The following is a 16,598-nucleotide window of genomic DNA, read 5'->3' as shown; positions in this document are numbered from 1 at the left end:
AAGGCTATTCCGTGCGATAAATTGCCAAGAAACTGAAGATCTCGTACAACACTGTGTACTACTCCCTTCACAGAACAGCGCAAACTGGCTCTAACCAGGATAGAAAGAGGAGTGGGAGGCCCCGGTGTACAACTGAGCAAGAGGACAAGTGCATTAGAGTGTCTAGTTTGAGAAACAGACGCCTCACAAGTCCTCAACTGGCAGCTTCATTAAATAGTACCGTAAAACACCAGTCTCAACATCAACAGTGAAGAGAATGCTGGCCTTCTAGGCAGCGTTACAAAGAAAAAGCCATATCTCAGACTGGCCAATAAAAAGAAAAGATTAAGATGAGCAAAAGAACACAGACACTGGACAGAGGAACTCTGCCTAGAAGACCAGCATCCCAGAGTCACCTCTTCACTGTTGACGTTGAGACTGGTGTTTTGTGGGTACTGTTTAATGAAGCTGCCAGTTGAGGACGTGTCTGTTTCTCAAACTAGGCACTCTAATACATTTGACTTCAGTCACTCAAGTCATAGACTGTTTTATCTGCTACCGCACAGCAAGAGGTACTGGAGGGCCAAAGACTAGGACCAAGGCTTCTTCTAACCCCCAAAGCCAAACGACGGCTGAACAATGAATCAAATGACCATCGGACTATTTCCATTGACGACCCCCTCCATTTGTTTTGTACACTGCTGCTACTCACTGTTTATTATCTATCTATAGTCACTTCACCCCTACCTACATGTACACTGCTGCTACTCACTGTTTATTATCTATCTATAGTCACTTCACCCCTACCTACCTGCAGTCAGTCAGGAAAGCTAAGGCCAGCTTCTTCAGGCAGAAGTTTGCATCCTGTAGCTCCAACTCCAAAAAGTTCTGGGACACTGTGAAGTCCATGGAGAACAAGAGCACCTCCTCCCAGCTGCCCACTGCACTGAGGCTAGGAAACACGGTCTCCACCGATAAATCCATGATTATCGAAAACTTCAATAAGCACTTCTCAACGGCTGGCCATGCCTTCCGCCTGGCTACTCCAACCTCGGCCAACAGCTCCGCCCCGTAGTTCCTCACCCAAGCCTCTCCAGGTTCTCCTTTACCCAAATCCAGATAGCAGATGTTCTGAAAGAGCTGCAAAACCTGAATACAAATCAGCTGGGCTTGACAATCTGGACCCGCTATTTCTGAAACTATCTGCCGCCATTGTCGCAACCCCTATTACCAGCCTGTTCAACCTCTCTTTCATATCGTCTGAGATCCCCAAGGATTGGAAAGCTGCCGCAGTCATCCCCTCTTCAAAGGGGGAGACACCCTGGACCCAAACTGCTATAGACCTATATCCATCCTGCCCTGCCTATCTAAGGTCTTCGAAAGCCAAGTCAACAAACAGGTCACTGACCATCTCGAATCCCACCGTACCTTCTCCGCTGTGCAATCTGGTTTCCGAGCCGGTCACGGGTGCACCTCAGCCACACTCAAGGTACTAAATGATATCATAACCGCCATCGATAAAAGACAGTACTGTGCAGCCGTCTTCATCGACCTCGCCAAGGCTTTCGACTCTGTCAATCACCAAATTCTTATCGGCAGACTCAACAGCCTCGGTTTTCGGATGACTGCCTTGCCTGGTTCACCAATTACTTTGCAGACAGAGTTCAGTGTGTCAAATCAGAGGGCATGCTGTCCGGTCCTCTGGCAGTCTCTATGGGGTGCCACAGGGTTCAATTCTCGGGCCGACTCTTTTCTCTGTATATATCAATGATGTTGCTCTTGCTGCGGGCGATTCCCTGATCCACCTCTACGCAGACGACACCATTCTATATACTTTCGGCCCGTCATTGGACACTGTGCTATCCAACCTCCAAACGAGCTTCAATGCCATACAGCACTCCTTCCGTGGCCTCCAACTGCTCTTAAACGCGAGTAAAACCAAATGCATGCTTTTCAACCGACGCTGCCTGCACCCGCATGCCCGACTAGCATCACCACCCTGGATGGTTCCAACCTTGAATATGTGGACATCTATAAGTACCTAGGTGTCTGGCTAGACTGCAAACTCTCCTTCCAGACTCACATCAAACATCTCCAATCAAAAATCAAATCCAGAGTCGGCTTTCTATTCCGCAACAAAGCCTCCTTCACTCACGCTGCCAAGCTTACCCTAGTAAAACTGACTATCCTACCGATCCTCGACTTCGGGCGATGTCATCTACAAAATGGCTTCCAACACTCTACTCAGCAAACTGGATGCAGTCTATCACAGTGCCATCCGTTTTGTCACTAAAGCACCTTATACCACCCACCACTGCGACTTGTATGCTCTAGTCGGCTGGCCCTCACTACATATTCGTCGCCAGACCCACTGGCTCCAGGTCATCTACAAGTCCATGCTAGGTAAAGCTCCGCCTTATCTCAGTTCACTGGTCACGATGGCAACTCCCATCCGTAGCACGCGCTCCAGCAGGTGTATCTCACTGATCATCCCTAAAGCCAACACCTCATTTGGCCGCCTTTCGTTCCAGTACTCTGCTGCCTGTGACTGGAACGAATTGCAAAATCGCTGAAGTTGGAGACTTTTATCTCCCTCTCCAACTTCAAACATCAGCTATCCGAGCAGCTAACCGATCGCTGCAGCTGTACATAGTCTATAGGTAAATAGCTCACCCTTTTTCACCTACCTCATTCCCATACTGTTTTTATACTGTTTTTATTTATTTACTTTTCTGCTCTTTTGCACACCAATATCTCTACCTGTACATGCCCATCTGATCATTTATCACTACCAGTGTTAATCTGCAAAATTGTATTATTCGCCTACCTCCTCATGCCTTTTGCACACATTGTATATAGACTGCCCATTTTTTCTACTGTGTTATTGACTTGCTAATTGTTTACTCCATGTGTAACTCTGTGTTGTCTGTTCACACTGCTATGCTTTATCTTGGCCAGGTCGCAGTTGCAAATGAGAACTTGTTCTCAACTAGCCTACCTGGTTAAATAAAGGTGAAATAAAAAAATAAAAAAATAAAAATGTATAATTTAACTCGACTAACCTGTACCCCCACACACTGACTCGGTACCGGTACCCCCTGTATATAGCCTTGTTATTGTGATTTTATTGTGTTACTTTTTAAACATTTTTTACATCAGTTTATTTGGTAAATATTTTCTTAACTCTTCTTGAACTGCACTGTTGGTTAAGGGCCTGTAAGTGAGCATTTCACTGTAAGGTCTACACTTGTTGTATTCGGCGCATGTGACAAATTACGTTAGATTTGAACTATTATTCGACAATGTAGAAAATAGTGAAAATAAAGAAACCCTTGAATGAGTAGGTGTGATTGATACGGTTGTGTATATGTAGTCATCTGCAACGGCATAGAACAACAAACGGTTTAAATCATTCACAGCTAAATATACACTCCCTAAATACACAGTGGACAAATCATTAAGAACACCATCCTAATATTTAGTTGCACCCCCCTAATTTTTCCCACAGAACAGCCTCAATTCGTCAGGTCATGGACTCTACAAGGTGTTGAAAGGGTTCCACAGGGATGCTGGCCCATGTTGACTCCAATGCTTCCCACAGTTGTGTCAAGTTGGCTGGATGTCCTTTGGGTGGTGGACCATTCTTGATGAACACGGGGAAACCTTGGAGCGTTGCAGTTCTTGACACAAACTGATGCGCCTGGCACCTTCTACCACACCCTGTTCAAAGGCACTTAAATACTTTGTCTTGCCCATTCACCCTCTGAACGACACACAACACGTCTCAACTGTCTCAAGGCTCAAAAATCCTCTCCTCCCCTTCATCTACACTGATTGAAGTGGATTTAACAAGCGACATCAATAAGGGATCATAGCTTTCACCTGGATTCACCTGGATTCACAGAAGGAGCAGGTGTTCTTAATGTTTTGTACACTCAGTGGGTAATTTTACATACACAGTAATAAATCAATATTAACCTCATTATGGCAGTAGGTCGAGTTTGGCATTAGTCATGTAAACACCTTACTCTGCTTATGTTAATTGGCATAAGGTCAAAGTCAAAGTAAGCAAACGATTAAAACACCTGGTTTTCTGATCAATCTTACAAATGAAACGTACATGGTTTAATCAGCGTTCCAGCGGTGTATTTGATCTGCACATGTCTTAGCACCAGCCGAGCGAACCGCCCTCTTTAGCGCGACTGGAGTTTGGAACACCTGAATTTATGCGTCTTAGAAGTAGTGTTCACGTACAAACTGAATTTATCTGAACTCAGATCTGCTTCCCAAAAATAACACAGTCACTGTGTTAGAACGTTTATTTTGATTGGCGATCGGGTAGCCTGATTTCTGCATTTATCAGAGTACCATCGGGTAGCCTGATTTCTGCATTTATCAGAGTGCCATCGGGTAGTCTGATTTCTGCATTTATCAGAGTACCATCGGGTAGCCTGATTTCTATATTTATCAGAGTACCATCGGGTAGCCTGATTTCTGCATTTATCAGAGTACCATCGGGTAGCCTGATTTCTGTATTTATCAGAGTACCATCGGGTAGCCTGATTTCTGTATTTATCAGAGTACCATCGGGTAGCCTGATTTCTGCATTTATCAGAGTAACATCAAGTAGCCTGATTTCTGCATTTATCAGAGTAACATCAAGTAGCCTGATTTCTGCATTTATCAGAGTGCCATCGGGTAGCCTGATTTCTGCATTTATCAGAGTACCATCGGGTAGCCTGATTTCTGCATTTATCAGAGTACCATCGGGTAGCCTGATTTCTGCATTTATCAGAGTACCATCGGGTAGCCTGATTTCTGCATTTATCAGAGTACCATCGGGTAGCCTGATTTCTGTATTTATCAGAGTACCATCGGGTAGCCTGATTTCTGCATTTATCAGAGTACCATCGGGTAGCCTGATTTCTGTATTTATCAGAGTACCATCGGGTAGCCTGATTTCTGCATTTATCAGAGTACCATCGGGTAGCCTGATTTCTGCATTTATCAGAGTACCATCGGGTAGCCTGATTTCTGCATTTATCAGAGTACCATCGGGTAGCCTGATTTCTGCATTTATCAGAGTACCATCGGGTAGCCTGATTTCTGCATTTATCAGAGTACCATCGGGTAGCCTGATTTCTGCATTTATCAGAGTACCATCGGGTAGCCTGATTTCTGCATTTATCAGAGTACCATCAGGATGATTAGGGAAAACATTCTTCTTGCAAAGTATGTAAAAGTTTTAATCAAACTATTATATTCATCTGATGATCCACATTTAACAGATTATTGTTTGCATGTGACCGTACTCAGTGTATATTTGTAGGCGTATTTAATGTTATGTGTTTGCTGGCTGCTTGTCTCTTGTCTTCCTGAGAAATACACACACTACCAGAAAGAGACAAACCCCCGAACCGGCTCTAGGCTCATGAAGGCATAGGGTCAGAGGTTCAGAGTTGAAGGGTCAATCTGGGGTCACTGTGAGTGGCAAAAACAACACTGGCAATGAGGTAAGGTGTTTTTGTTAGAACCTTTGCAGAACTTAATTTATTGGTTGTCAATATGGTGGCCTGATTCTTACATGCTCTGCAAAGGCATTGCATCAACAATAGACAGTTGACTGTTGCCAGTTGTACTACTACAGCAGTAATAAAGAAGAACAATGCTGATAACTACAAGAGATAGCAGGATTATATAATCATCAGCTTTATGTATTTTGTTGTTGACTGGCTGTTCTGAGAAGATGCAAATCTGAGACACTGCACAGTTCACATTAATTTATATAACACTGCACCCTAGCAGCCAAACATGAACATTGCAAGGACGCTGACAACAGTTCTGCACTGCTCTCAAGTTCAAGGAAAGTGTTTGCAGGAAGGAAACAACGCAGACACCCAGATGGAACAGCTACAAGAACACTTATCTCCTCTAGGCTCTAGCCTAGTACTACACACACATATATACACACTATATATATATATACATACACTCACTATATTTCCACACTATATATATATATATATATATATATATATATATATATATATATATATATATATATACACACACACACACACTATATACACACACATATATAATATAATAATAATATATATGCCATTTAGCTGACGCTTTTATCCAAAGCGACTTACAGTCATGTGTGCATACATTCTACGTATGGGTGGTCCCGGGAATCGAACCCACTACCCTGGCGTTACAAGCGCCATGCTCTACCAACTGAGCTACAGAAGGACCAGTGTGTATATATAGTGTGTATATATATATGTATATATATATAGTGTGTATATATATATATATATATATATATATATATATATATATAGTGTGCACTATATATACACTATATATATATATATATATATATATATAAACACACTATATATACACACTATCGTTCAAAAGTTTGGGGTCACTTAGAAATGTCCTTGTTTTTGAAAGAAAAGCACATTTTTAAAATTAAAATAACATCAAATTGATCAGAAATACAGTGTAGACATTGTTAATGTTGTAAATTACTATTTTAGCTGGAATTGGCAGATTTGTTTATGGAATATCTACATAGGGGTACAGAAACCCATTATCAGCAACCATCACTCCTGTGTTCCAATGGCACGTTGTGTTAGCTAATCCAAGTTTATCATTTTAAAAAGGTGAATTGATCATTAGAAAACCCTTTTGCAGTCATCTTAGCACAGCTGAAAACTGTTGTTTAAAGAAGCAATAAAACTGTCCTTCTTTAGACTAGTTGAGTATCTGGAGCATCAGCAGATACTCTGTACTCTCTGGACAACACACTCAATCAGACCACTCATATCTCTCTACAAATGACTGTGCTCTAACCTAGTTCCATATCTCTTATCTCTCATCATATGACTGTGTGTTTACCTAGGGCTTGTAAGACAGCTGTGATGACTGCAGGACCTCCGTGAATATGAAACTCTGCACTGTCTTCCCCTGTGAAGCTGTGGGGACCTGACAAGAAAGCACAACAACAGTCACAACAACATTGGATAAGACAAATAAGAACAGCTACTATGAGATGCTTATAAACATTTTTTTAAATCAAAATGCATTGTGGGTTTATCCAATAATAACTGTGTGATGTCCTCTAGGACCGATCTGACCTTTGAACCAGAGGACCAGTCCTCGGTCCAGCAGCTCTTTGGACTGGGGGTCAGTGATCCTCCGTAGCAGGGCGGTACGGGGAGGGGGTAGAGGCTTGTTCAGACCTGCCATGTTTCTCAGAACCATGGAGGAGGCAGGACCACTGACACGGACCACCGCCACACCACACCTGCCGTGGCCCGACGACAGGGCAAAGATGGTCTCAGCATCACATACCGCTCTGGTCGGGATACACAGGCCCCTCGCTGATGGAGATGCTCTGCTGGAGACATTTATACAATTGTCAAGCGACTGGGTGCTTGAAAAGTGCGATATATATATATATATATACACTGAACAAAAATATAAAACACTACATGGAACAATTTCTAAGATTTTCATAAATTACAGTTCATGTAAGGACATTTGTCATTAGGCCCTAATCTATGGATTTCACATGACTGGGAATACAGATATGCATCTGTTGGTCACAGATACCTTAAAAAAAGGTAGAGGCGTGGATCAGAAAACTAGTCAGTATCTGGTGTGACCACCATTTGCCTCATGCAGCGCAACACATCTCCTTCGCATAGAGTTGATGAGGCTGTCGATCGTGGACTCAGACACAGATTTCTCAGAAACTTGCTGGACAGCATCTCAAGACCAAGATTTTCAAAAGCAGTTGATATCGTAAACATCATGGCCGCTGTGAGCCAATAAAGTTGAGTGAGGTCGGGCCTGACAATTCAATTCAGGCTTGGAGGGAAGGCCCTGAGGGAAGGCCATGAGGGAAGGCCCTGAGGGAAGGCCCTGAGGAAAGACCCTGAGGGAAGGCCATGAGGGAAGGCCATGAGGGATCGAGACCATGACCTGACCAAGACCAGTTTAAATGGGTAAAAATAGTATAGTACAGCACAGTACAGTACAGTCTAGTGTGTAGCACAGTATAGTACAGTCTAGTGTAGCACAGTACAGTACAGTCTAGTGTAGCACAGTACAGTACAGTCTAGTGTAGCACAGTCTAGTACAGTCTAGTGAAATGTACAGCTGTGTGTCATCCACATAGCAGTGAAAGTTATTATTCATCATTATGTTTCCGAATGACATCACCAAGAGGTCAAATATAGTGAAAACAATAGTGGTCCTAAAACGGAGCCTTGAGGAACACCGAAATTTACAGTTGATTTGTCAGAGGACAAACCATTCACAGAGACAAACTGATATCTTTCCGACAGATAAGATCTAAACCAGGCCAGAACTTGTCTGTGTAGACCCATTTGGGTTTCCAATCTCTCCAAAAGAATGTAGTGATCGATGGTATCAAAAGCAGCACTAAGGTCTAGGAGCACGAGGACAGATACAGAGCCTCGGTCTGACGCCATTAAAAGGTTATTTACCACCTTCACAAGTGCAGTCTCAGTGCTATGATGGGGTCTAAAACCAGACTGAAGCGTTTCGGATACATTGTATGTTTACAGGAAGCAGTGAGTTGCTGCGCAACAGCTTTTCCATTTTTTATTGTGTTTGGTACACATTCGGTGGATAGGTTAATTATGTTCAACATAGGAGGGCCAAGCACAGGAAGCAGCTCTTTCAGTTGTTTAGTTGGAATAAGGTCCGGTATGGAGTATGAAGGTTTAGAGGCCATGACTATTTTCATCAATGTGTCAAGAGATATAGTACTAAAAAAACCTGAGTGTCTCCCTTGATCTTAGTATTTTGCAGACTCAGTACAACTGAGCGTTGGAGAAATACGCAGATGTAAAGAGGAGTCCGTAATTTGCTTTCTAATTATCATGATCTTTTCCTCAAAGAAGTTCATGAATTTATCACTGCTGAAGTGAAAGCCATCCTCTCTTGGGGAATGCTGCTTTTTAGTTAGCTTTGCGACAGTATCAAAAATACATTGAGGATTGTTCTTATTTTCCTCAATTAAGGTGAAAAATAGGATGATCGAGCAGCAGTGAGGGCTCTTAGATACTGCACGGTACTGTCTTTCCAAGCTAGTCGGACAACTTCCAGTTTGGTGTAGCACCATTTCCGTTCCAATTTTCTGGAAGCTTGCTTCAGAGCTCGGGTATTTTCTGTGTACCAGGGATCTAGTTTCTTATGACAAATGTTTTTAGTTTTTAGGGGTGCGACTGCATCTCGGGATTTACGCAAGGTTAAATTGAGTTCCTCAGTTAGGTGGTTAACTGATTTTTGTACTCTTGACGTCCTTCGGTAGGTGGAGGGAGTCTGGAAGGGCATCAAGGAATCTTTGGATTGTCCGAGAATTTATAGCACGGCATTTGATTATCCTTGGTTGGGGTCTGAGCAGATTATTTGTTGAGACTGCAAACGTAATAAAATGGTGGTCCGATAGTCCAGGATTATGAGGAAAAACATTAAGATCCACAACATTTATTCCATGGGACAAAACAAGGTCCAGAGTATGACTGTGGCAGTGAGTAGGTCAGGAGACATGTTGGACAAAATCCACTGAATCGATGATGGCTCCGCAAGCCTTTTGGAGTGGGTCTGTGGACTTTTCAATGTGAATATTAAAGTTAACAAAAATGTGAATACTATCTGCCATGAACACAAGATCCGGTAGGAATTCAGGGAACTCAGTGAGGAACACTGTATACGGCCCAGGAGGCCTATAAACAGCAGCTATAAAAAGTGATTGAGTAGACTGCATAGTTTTCATGACTAAAAGCTCAAAAGATTAAATGTTTCAGTCAGGCCAATCATATCAAGGATATGATCAGTTCATTGACTATAACTGCCTTGGAAGTGAGGGATCACTAAGAAGCCCTATTTTCAGATGTGAGATATCACAATCTCTTTCAATAATGACAGGAATGGAGGAGGTCTTTACTCCAGTGAGATTGCTAAGGTAAACACCGCCATGTTTAGTTTTGCCCAACCTAGATCGAGGCACAGACACGGTCTCAATGGGGATAGCTGAGCTGACTACACTGACTGTGCTAGTGGCAGACTCCACTAAGCTGGCCTGCACCCTCTCATTGTGGATCTAGGTGAGTTAGAGCCCTGTCTATATTCGTAGATAAGATGAGAGCACCCCTCTAGCTAGGATGGAGTCCGTCACTCCTCAGCAGGTCAGGCTTGGTCCTGTTTGTGGGTGAGTCCCAGAAAGAGGGCCAATTATCTACAAATGCTATCTTTTGGCAGGAGCAGAAAACAGTTTTCAACCAGCGATTGAGAAGTGAGACTGCTGTAGAGCTCATCACTCCCCCTAACTGGGAGGGGACCAGAGACAATTACTCGATACCGACACATCTTTCTAGCTGATTTACACGCTGAAGCTGTTGCGCTTGGTGATCTCTGACTGTTTCATCCTAACATCGTTGGTGCCGACGTGGATAACAATATCTCTATACTCTCTACACTCGCCAGTTTAAGCCTTAGCCAACATCATCTTCAGATTAGCCTTAACGTCGGTAGCCCTGCCCCCTGGTAAACAGTGTATGATAGCTGGATGATTCGTTTTAAATCTAATACTACGGGTAATGGAGTTGCCAATGAGTAGGGTGTTCAATTTGTCAGAGCTAATGGTGGGAAGCTTCGGTGTCTCAGACCCCGTAACGGAAGGAAGAGAGACCAGCGAAGGCTCGGCCTCTCACTCCGACTCGTTGCTTAATGGAAAACCGGTTGAAAGTTTCTGTCGGCTGAATGAGCGACACCGGTTGAGCATTTCCTTCCAGAAGCCATGAGAAAGTTGTCCGGCTGCGGGGACCGTGCGAGGGGATTTATACTACTATCTGTACTTACTGGTGGCACAGACAATGCTTCATCCTTTCCTACACTGATATTACCCTTGCCTAACGATTGCGTCTGAAGCTGGGCTTGAAGCACAGCTATCCTCGCCGTAAACGATCGTTCTCCTGTATATTACGAGTGCAGCGACTGCAATTAGAAGGCATCATGTTAATGTTACTACTTAGCTTCGGCTGGTGGAGGTCCTGACGAACCACGCCCAGATAAAGCGTCCGGAGTGAAAAAGTTGAATGAAAAGTTGAGAAAAAAAGAAAGAAAAAAACCCTGGTAATTATAAAGTAAAAACCGTAAAGTTGGCAGGTAGCAAAGTAAGGAATGGCGACAAAGCACACAGCAGCACGTGAATAAGTCTACAGGTTGTGACCGGTTCAGTACATTACATTACAGTGCAATTCAGTACAGTGCAATTCAGTACAGTACAGCTCAGTTCAGTACATTACAGCTCAGTTCAGTACAGCTCAGTTCAGTAGATTACATTGCAGTACAGTTCAGTGCATTACAGTTCAGTTCAGTACATTATAGAAATCTAATATTGGGCCAAATATTGAGTGCAGAAAACATTAAGAACACCAGTTCTTTCCATGACAGACTGACTAGGTGAATCCAGGTGAAAGCTATGATCCCTTATTGATGTCGCTTGTTAAATCCACTACAATCAGTGTAGATGAAAAGGGATGAGACATGTTAAATAAGGATGTTTAAGCCTTGAGACAATTGAGACATGTGTTGTGTATGTGTGCTGTTCAGAGGGTGAATGGACAAGACAAAACAATGAAGTGTCTTTGAACAGGGTATGGTAGTAGGTGGTAGTAGGTGCCAGTAGGTGGTAGTAGGTGGTAGTAGGTGGTAGTAGGTGCCAGTAGGTGGTAGTAGGTGGTAGTAGGTGCCAGTAGGTGGTAGTAGGTGCCAGTAGGTGGTAGTAGGTGGTAGTAGGTGCCAGTAGGTAGGTGTCAGTAGGTGTCAGGTGGTAGGTGTTAGTAGGTGGTAGTAGGTGCCAGTAGGTGGTAGTAGGTGCCAGTAGGTGGTAGTAGGTGTCAGTAGGTGGTAGTAGGTGTCAGTAGGTGGTAGTAGGTGATAGTAGGTGGTAGTAGGTGTCAGTAGGTCATAGTAGGTGCCAGTAGGTGCCAGGCCCACCGGTTTGTGTCAAGAACTGCAATGCTGTTGGGTTTTTCACACTCAACGGTTTACCGTGTGTATAAAGAATGGTCCACCACCCCAAGGACATCCAGCTAACTTGGCACAACTGTGGGAAGCATTGGAGTCAACATGGGCCAGCATCCCTGTGGAACCCTTTCAACACCTTGTAGAGTCCATGACCTGATGAATTGAGGCTGTTCTGAGGGCAAAAGGGGGTGCAAGTCAATACCAGGAAGGTGTTCTTCATGTTTTGTCCACTCAGCGTATTTGTGTTATTGGAGGGTTGGAGCCCTTGCAGGCTATGCATGTCACTACTCTGCACTTTTTCCCTGAAGTGTGTCGTTGTCCACTACCCACATGGTGGTTCTCTGTAGCTCAGTTGGTAGAGCATGGCGCTGGCAAAATAGTGTAAAGAATTTGTATGCATGACTAAGTTGCTTTTGGATGAAAATGACCTGCTAAATGGAATGTTATATGATTTGTGAAACACTGGAACCTGCAATTCATCCACATACTGTGTATTCTGAAAGTATTCAAACCCCTGGACTTTTTCCACATTTTGTTACATTACAGTCTTATTTTGAAATGGATTCAATTGTCCCCCACCCCCCTAAAAAAAGATCACATAAGTATTCAGACACTTTCCTCAATACTTTGTCGAAGCACCTTTGGCAGGGATTACAGCCTTGAGTCTTCTTGGGTATGACGCTACACGCTTGGCACACCTGTATTTGGGGAGTTTCTACCATTCTTCTCTCAAGCTCTGTCAGGTTGGATGGGGAGCATTGCTACACAGCTATTTTCAGTTCTCTCCAGAGATGTTGCTACACAGCTATTTTCAGTTCTCTCCAGAGATGTTGCTACACAGCTATTTTCAGTTCTCTCCAGAGATGTTGCTACACAGCTATTTTCAGTTCTCTCCAGAGATGTTGCTACACAGCTATTTTCAGTTCTCTCCAGAGATGTTGCTACACAGCTATTTTCAGTTCTCTCCAGAGATGTTGCTACACAGCTATTTTCAGGTCTTTCCAGAGATGGTCAATCGGGTTCAAGTCCGGGCTCTGGCTGGGCCACTCAGAGACGTGTCCCGAAGCCACTCCTGAGATGTCTTGGCTGTGTGCTTAGGGTCATTGTCCTGTTGGAAGGTGAACCTTCACCCCAGTCTGAGGTCCTGATGGTTCACCCATCTCCACAGAGGAAGTCTAGAGTTTTGTCAAAGAGACCATCGGGTTCTTGGTCACCTCCTTGACCAAGGCCCTTCTCCCCCAATTGCTCAGTTTGGCCGGGCGGCCAACTCTAGGAAGAGTCTTGGTGGTTCCAAACTTCTTCCATTTAAGAATGATGGAGGCCACTGAGTTCTTAGGGACCTTCAACGCTGCAGACATTGTTTTGTACCCTTCGCCAATTCTGTGCCTCGACACAATCCTGTCTCGGCGCTCTACGGACAATTCCTTCAACATCATGGCTTGGTTTTTGCTCTGACACACTGTCAACTGTGGGACCTTATATAGACAGGTGTGTGCTCCTTTCCAAATCATGTCCAATCAATTTAATTTACCACAGGTGAACTCCAATCAAGTTGTAGAAATAGCTCAAAGATGACCAATGGAAACAGGATGCACCTGAGCTCAACTTCAAGTCTCATAGCAAAGGGTCTGAATACTTATGCAAACAAGGTATTTCTGTTTTTAATACATTTGCTAAAAAAAATCTTTAAAAAATGTAAACTTTGTCATTATGGGTTACAGGCTGTAATGTAACAAAATGTAGAAAAAGTCAAGGGGTCTGAATACTTTCAGAAGGCACTGTATGCTCTTCCATAGTGTTCAAACATGAGGTGAGCATGGCTCAGAGGGCTAGTGCCTTAATCGTGTAATACATACCAGCCCAAGGTTAACCCTCACCCCTGCAGCTTTGATAGACATACCTGGACAGTGAGGGGTGTTGTAATATAATATTAATAATAATATTTGAGCAAGCGAAAACGGGACAACTGCTTGCAACTATATTTATTATTATTGCTCATTTTAAGACCGGGAAGATAAGTCAGATCATGGGACTGTTATATGCCTGGGTAACAAAATGTGGGTTATCGATGTGTTAAGGGATATATTCGTTATAAAACGGTAGAAGTATGGTTATGATCAGGATACATTTAATTGAAATAAAAGCAACTAGCTCAGAGAGTTTTGACTAACCTGAATGTCTTGAGGGTGTGAATAGCGCTTCTCCACAATCCCCAAGAGCATGGCAACATTATGATTCAAAGCAAATCACAACCAATGTTACATAGCTGATAGGCTCTGCCCATTGTATGTAGATAGATAGCAAGGTTATGTGTAGACCCTATTCTCGGTAGAAGCTATAACAACTAGAGCTGTCCATGTGAAATGTTACCAATGTTACCATCAAAAGGCGAATCTCACGTGAGATTCACTCGAGGCATTCTGTCAAACGTTCTGGTGGTGACTGAAATACTTGAATATGGAAGTTAGATAACGCAGAGTTGTATTCACTATCTATCGGTGACATTCAAGCGCACAAACTCCCATCGCCTGTCTCCATGCTTCTTTCTTTCCGTTTCCAAAAAGACGAAAGCGTGTTAATACTACGGATGGTTTGTATTGGTCTGGAGTCCTCAATCTCGTAAGAGATGCATGGATGTAACTGGTCCAACCACCGTCAATCAAGAATATGCCCTCCTTTTTTGTGCTATCAAAATGGGTCCGTGCTGCTACTGCAGCGACATCATGTGCACAATTTTGCATTCTGTTGATTTTGCATAAATATGACATCATTCGCTGACCTTGTTACTTAATATCGTTTTGTTCAACGTTGTAGCAGAGATCTTAATATAATTACGAGATGCTCATGTCTACGCCCTTACAATGGGAGTCGTTATCCTAAACACGGGAAGGCAGAGGCGACAAGCTTACTGTAGGTCCAAAATAAGCCTTTAGAAACTCATTGGGCTTATTTTGGACCTACTTTGGCGAGAGTGAAACCTCTCGCTTCGCCTCTTCCTCTCTGGTTGAATCTATGTTGTTGAGACTGTAGTAGCTGACCTACGGTTCTCGGTACTAGGCACATTATGAACAGGGGAACATTAAAGGTGCAGTATGCAGAAATCACTCCGCCATTTCCTGGTTGCTAAAATTCGAATAGTTCGCCTCATTACAGTTTATGGGACAAAGCAAGCAAGTACAGTGTATAGAATCACTGTATCATCTCAACCGCTGTGAAATATATTTTCCATAACCAAAAATATTGTATTTTTATCTGTTTGAAGCTGGTGTACAAAACTGAAAGTAAAAGACTCAATAACGAAACTTAAGAACGAGCAGCATATAAATATTACACATAGAACAGATCTACAGCTTCTTAGACTTGCTTTAAATTAGAATGACAGATCTATAACTTACATTTCTATGGTCATTTGGTGGGGTCACCCCAAAAGTTAACTTACATATTGCAGCTTTAAAATCATACTCTTTGATAACGTGCATGCCTAGAGATTGTTCAATGTAGTTTTCTTTTATATTTTAAGGATGTTTTAGAAAGTGTTTTTAATTTAATTTTTACTAAAAATTTATATTTTTGGGAGAATAATCATCATGATAGAAACCTGCCATATTTTCTTTGAGCACTTGCAGCAAATACATTATGTAACAGGCCCATCTACAGTAGAGTCATTTGTTTTCTCTCTGTGAAACACACGATAAGCTGTCACTGTGGTGACGTCACCATCTGACCACTTGCCTTGAAGTGAAGCTGTTTCTGTCAGCTCAGTTTCAGTCTAGTCCTTGTACTTTGATCACTGAAATAAATCCCATACAAGCTGTCATTTACATTGTGATTGAAATTCGGTTTTTACTTCTCATTCTTAAAGGGTTGTAAGCGATCCAATTATTTGATTGAGAAGATACAATATTATATTGTTATTATTATACAAGCCTTTTTTGATTGAGTTAAAAAGTAATAATCCAGTCTCTTTTGGATGATTCGAGGATTACCTGTCAAAGCTTCACAACGGAGCTCACGGCTCTCCTGCCCTAGCCCCCGTGGGGGTCAATAAATAGACAAAGCCCCATAAATGACATTTGTTTTGACGCCTAGTTTGAATACTCGCCATCCTCTCTGTCATCTGACAGCTGCAGAGATCTGCAGTGGGGCTCCCCAGTGAACATATACACTGAGTGTACAAAACATTAGGAACCCCTTCCTAATATTGAGTTGTACCCCCTTTGCTCTTCTTTGTCCAGCCTCAATTTGTTTGGCAATGTTCCCATACAATGTGTCTAAAGCGTTCCACAGGGATACTGGCCCATGTTGAATGCAATGCTTCCCACAGTTGTGTCACCTTGGCTGGATGTCCTTTGGGTGGTGGACCAGTTCTTGACACAAACCGGTTTGCCTGGCAGCTACAACCAGACTCCGTTCAAAGACACTTCAGTATTTTATTTTACCCATTCACCCTCTGAATGGCGCACACACACAATTTTCAGAAGGTGTTCCTAATGTTTTGTACACTCAGTGTATATGTTCACTGGGGAGCCCCACTGCAGATGTTT

At 42.9% G+C, this 16,598-nt stretch overlaps 1 protein-coding gene across 1 annotated transcript in view; it reads right to left on the bottom strand.

Annotated features, from left to right (window-relative positions):
* The window catches only part of gtpbp3 (GTP binding protein 3, mitochondrial), a 38,711-nt gene extending 24,082 nt beyond the window's left edge, over nucleotides 1-14,629 (bottom strand). The window contains 3 exon segments of the mRNA XM_052464340.1: nucleotides 6,889-6,975; nucleotides 7,128-7,390; nucleotides 14,226-14,629. Of these exon segments, the coding sequence (XP_052320300.1) occupies nucleotides 6,889-6,975; nucleotides 7,128-7,390; nucleotides 14,226-14,284 (409 nt within the window). The 5' untranslated portion in view covers nucleotides 14,285-14,629.
* Between the last annotated feature and the right edge of the window lie 1,969 nt (nucleotides 14,630-16,598).

This window comes from Oncorhynchus keta, chromosome 1 (genome assembly GCF_023373465.1).
Source record: "Oncorhynchus keta strain PuntledgeMale-10-30-2019 chromosome 1, Oket_V2, whole genome shotgun sequence".
Lineage (NCBI taxonomy): Eukaryota > Metazoa > Chordata > Actinopteri > Salmoniformes > Salmonidae > Oncorhynchus > Oncorhynchus keta.
This window is presented reverse-complemented; position numbering and strand designations above follow the sequence as displayed.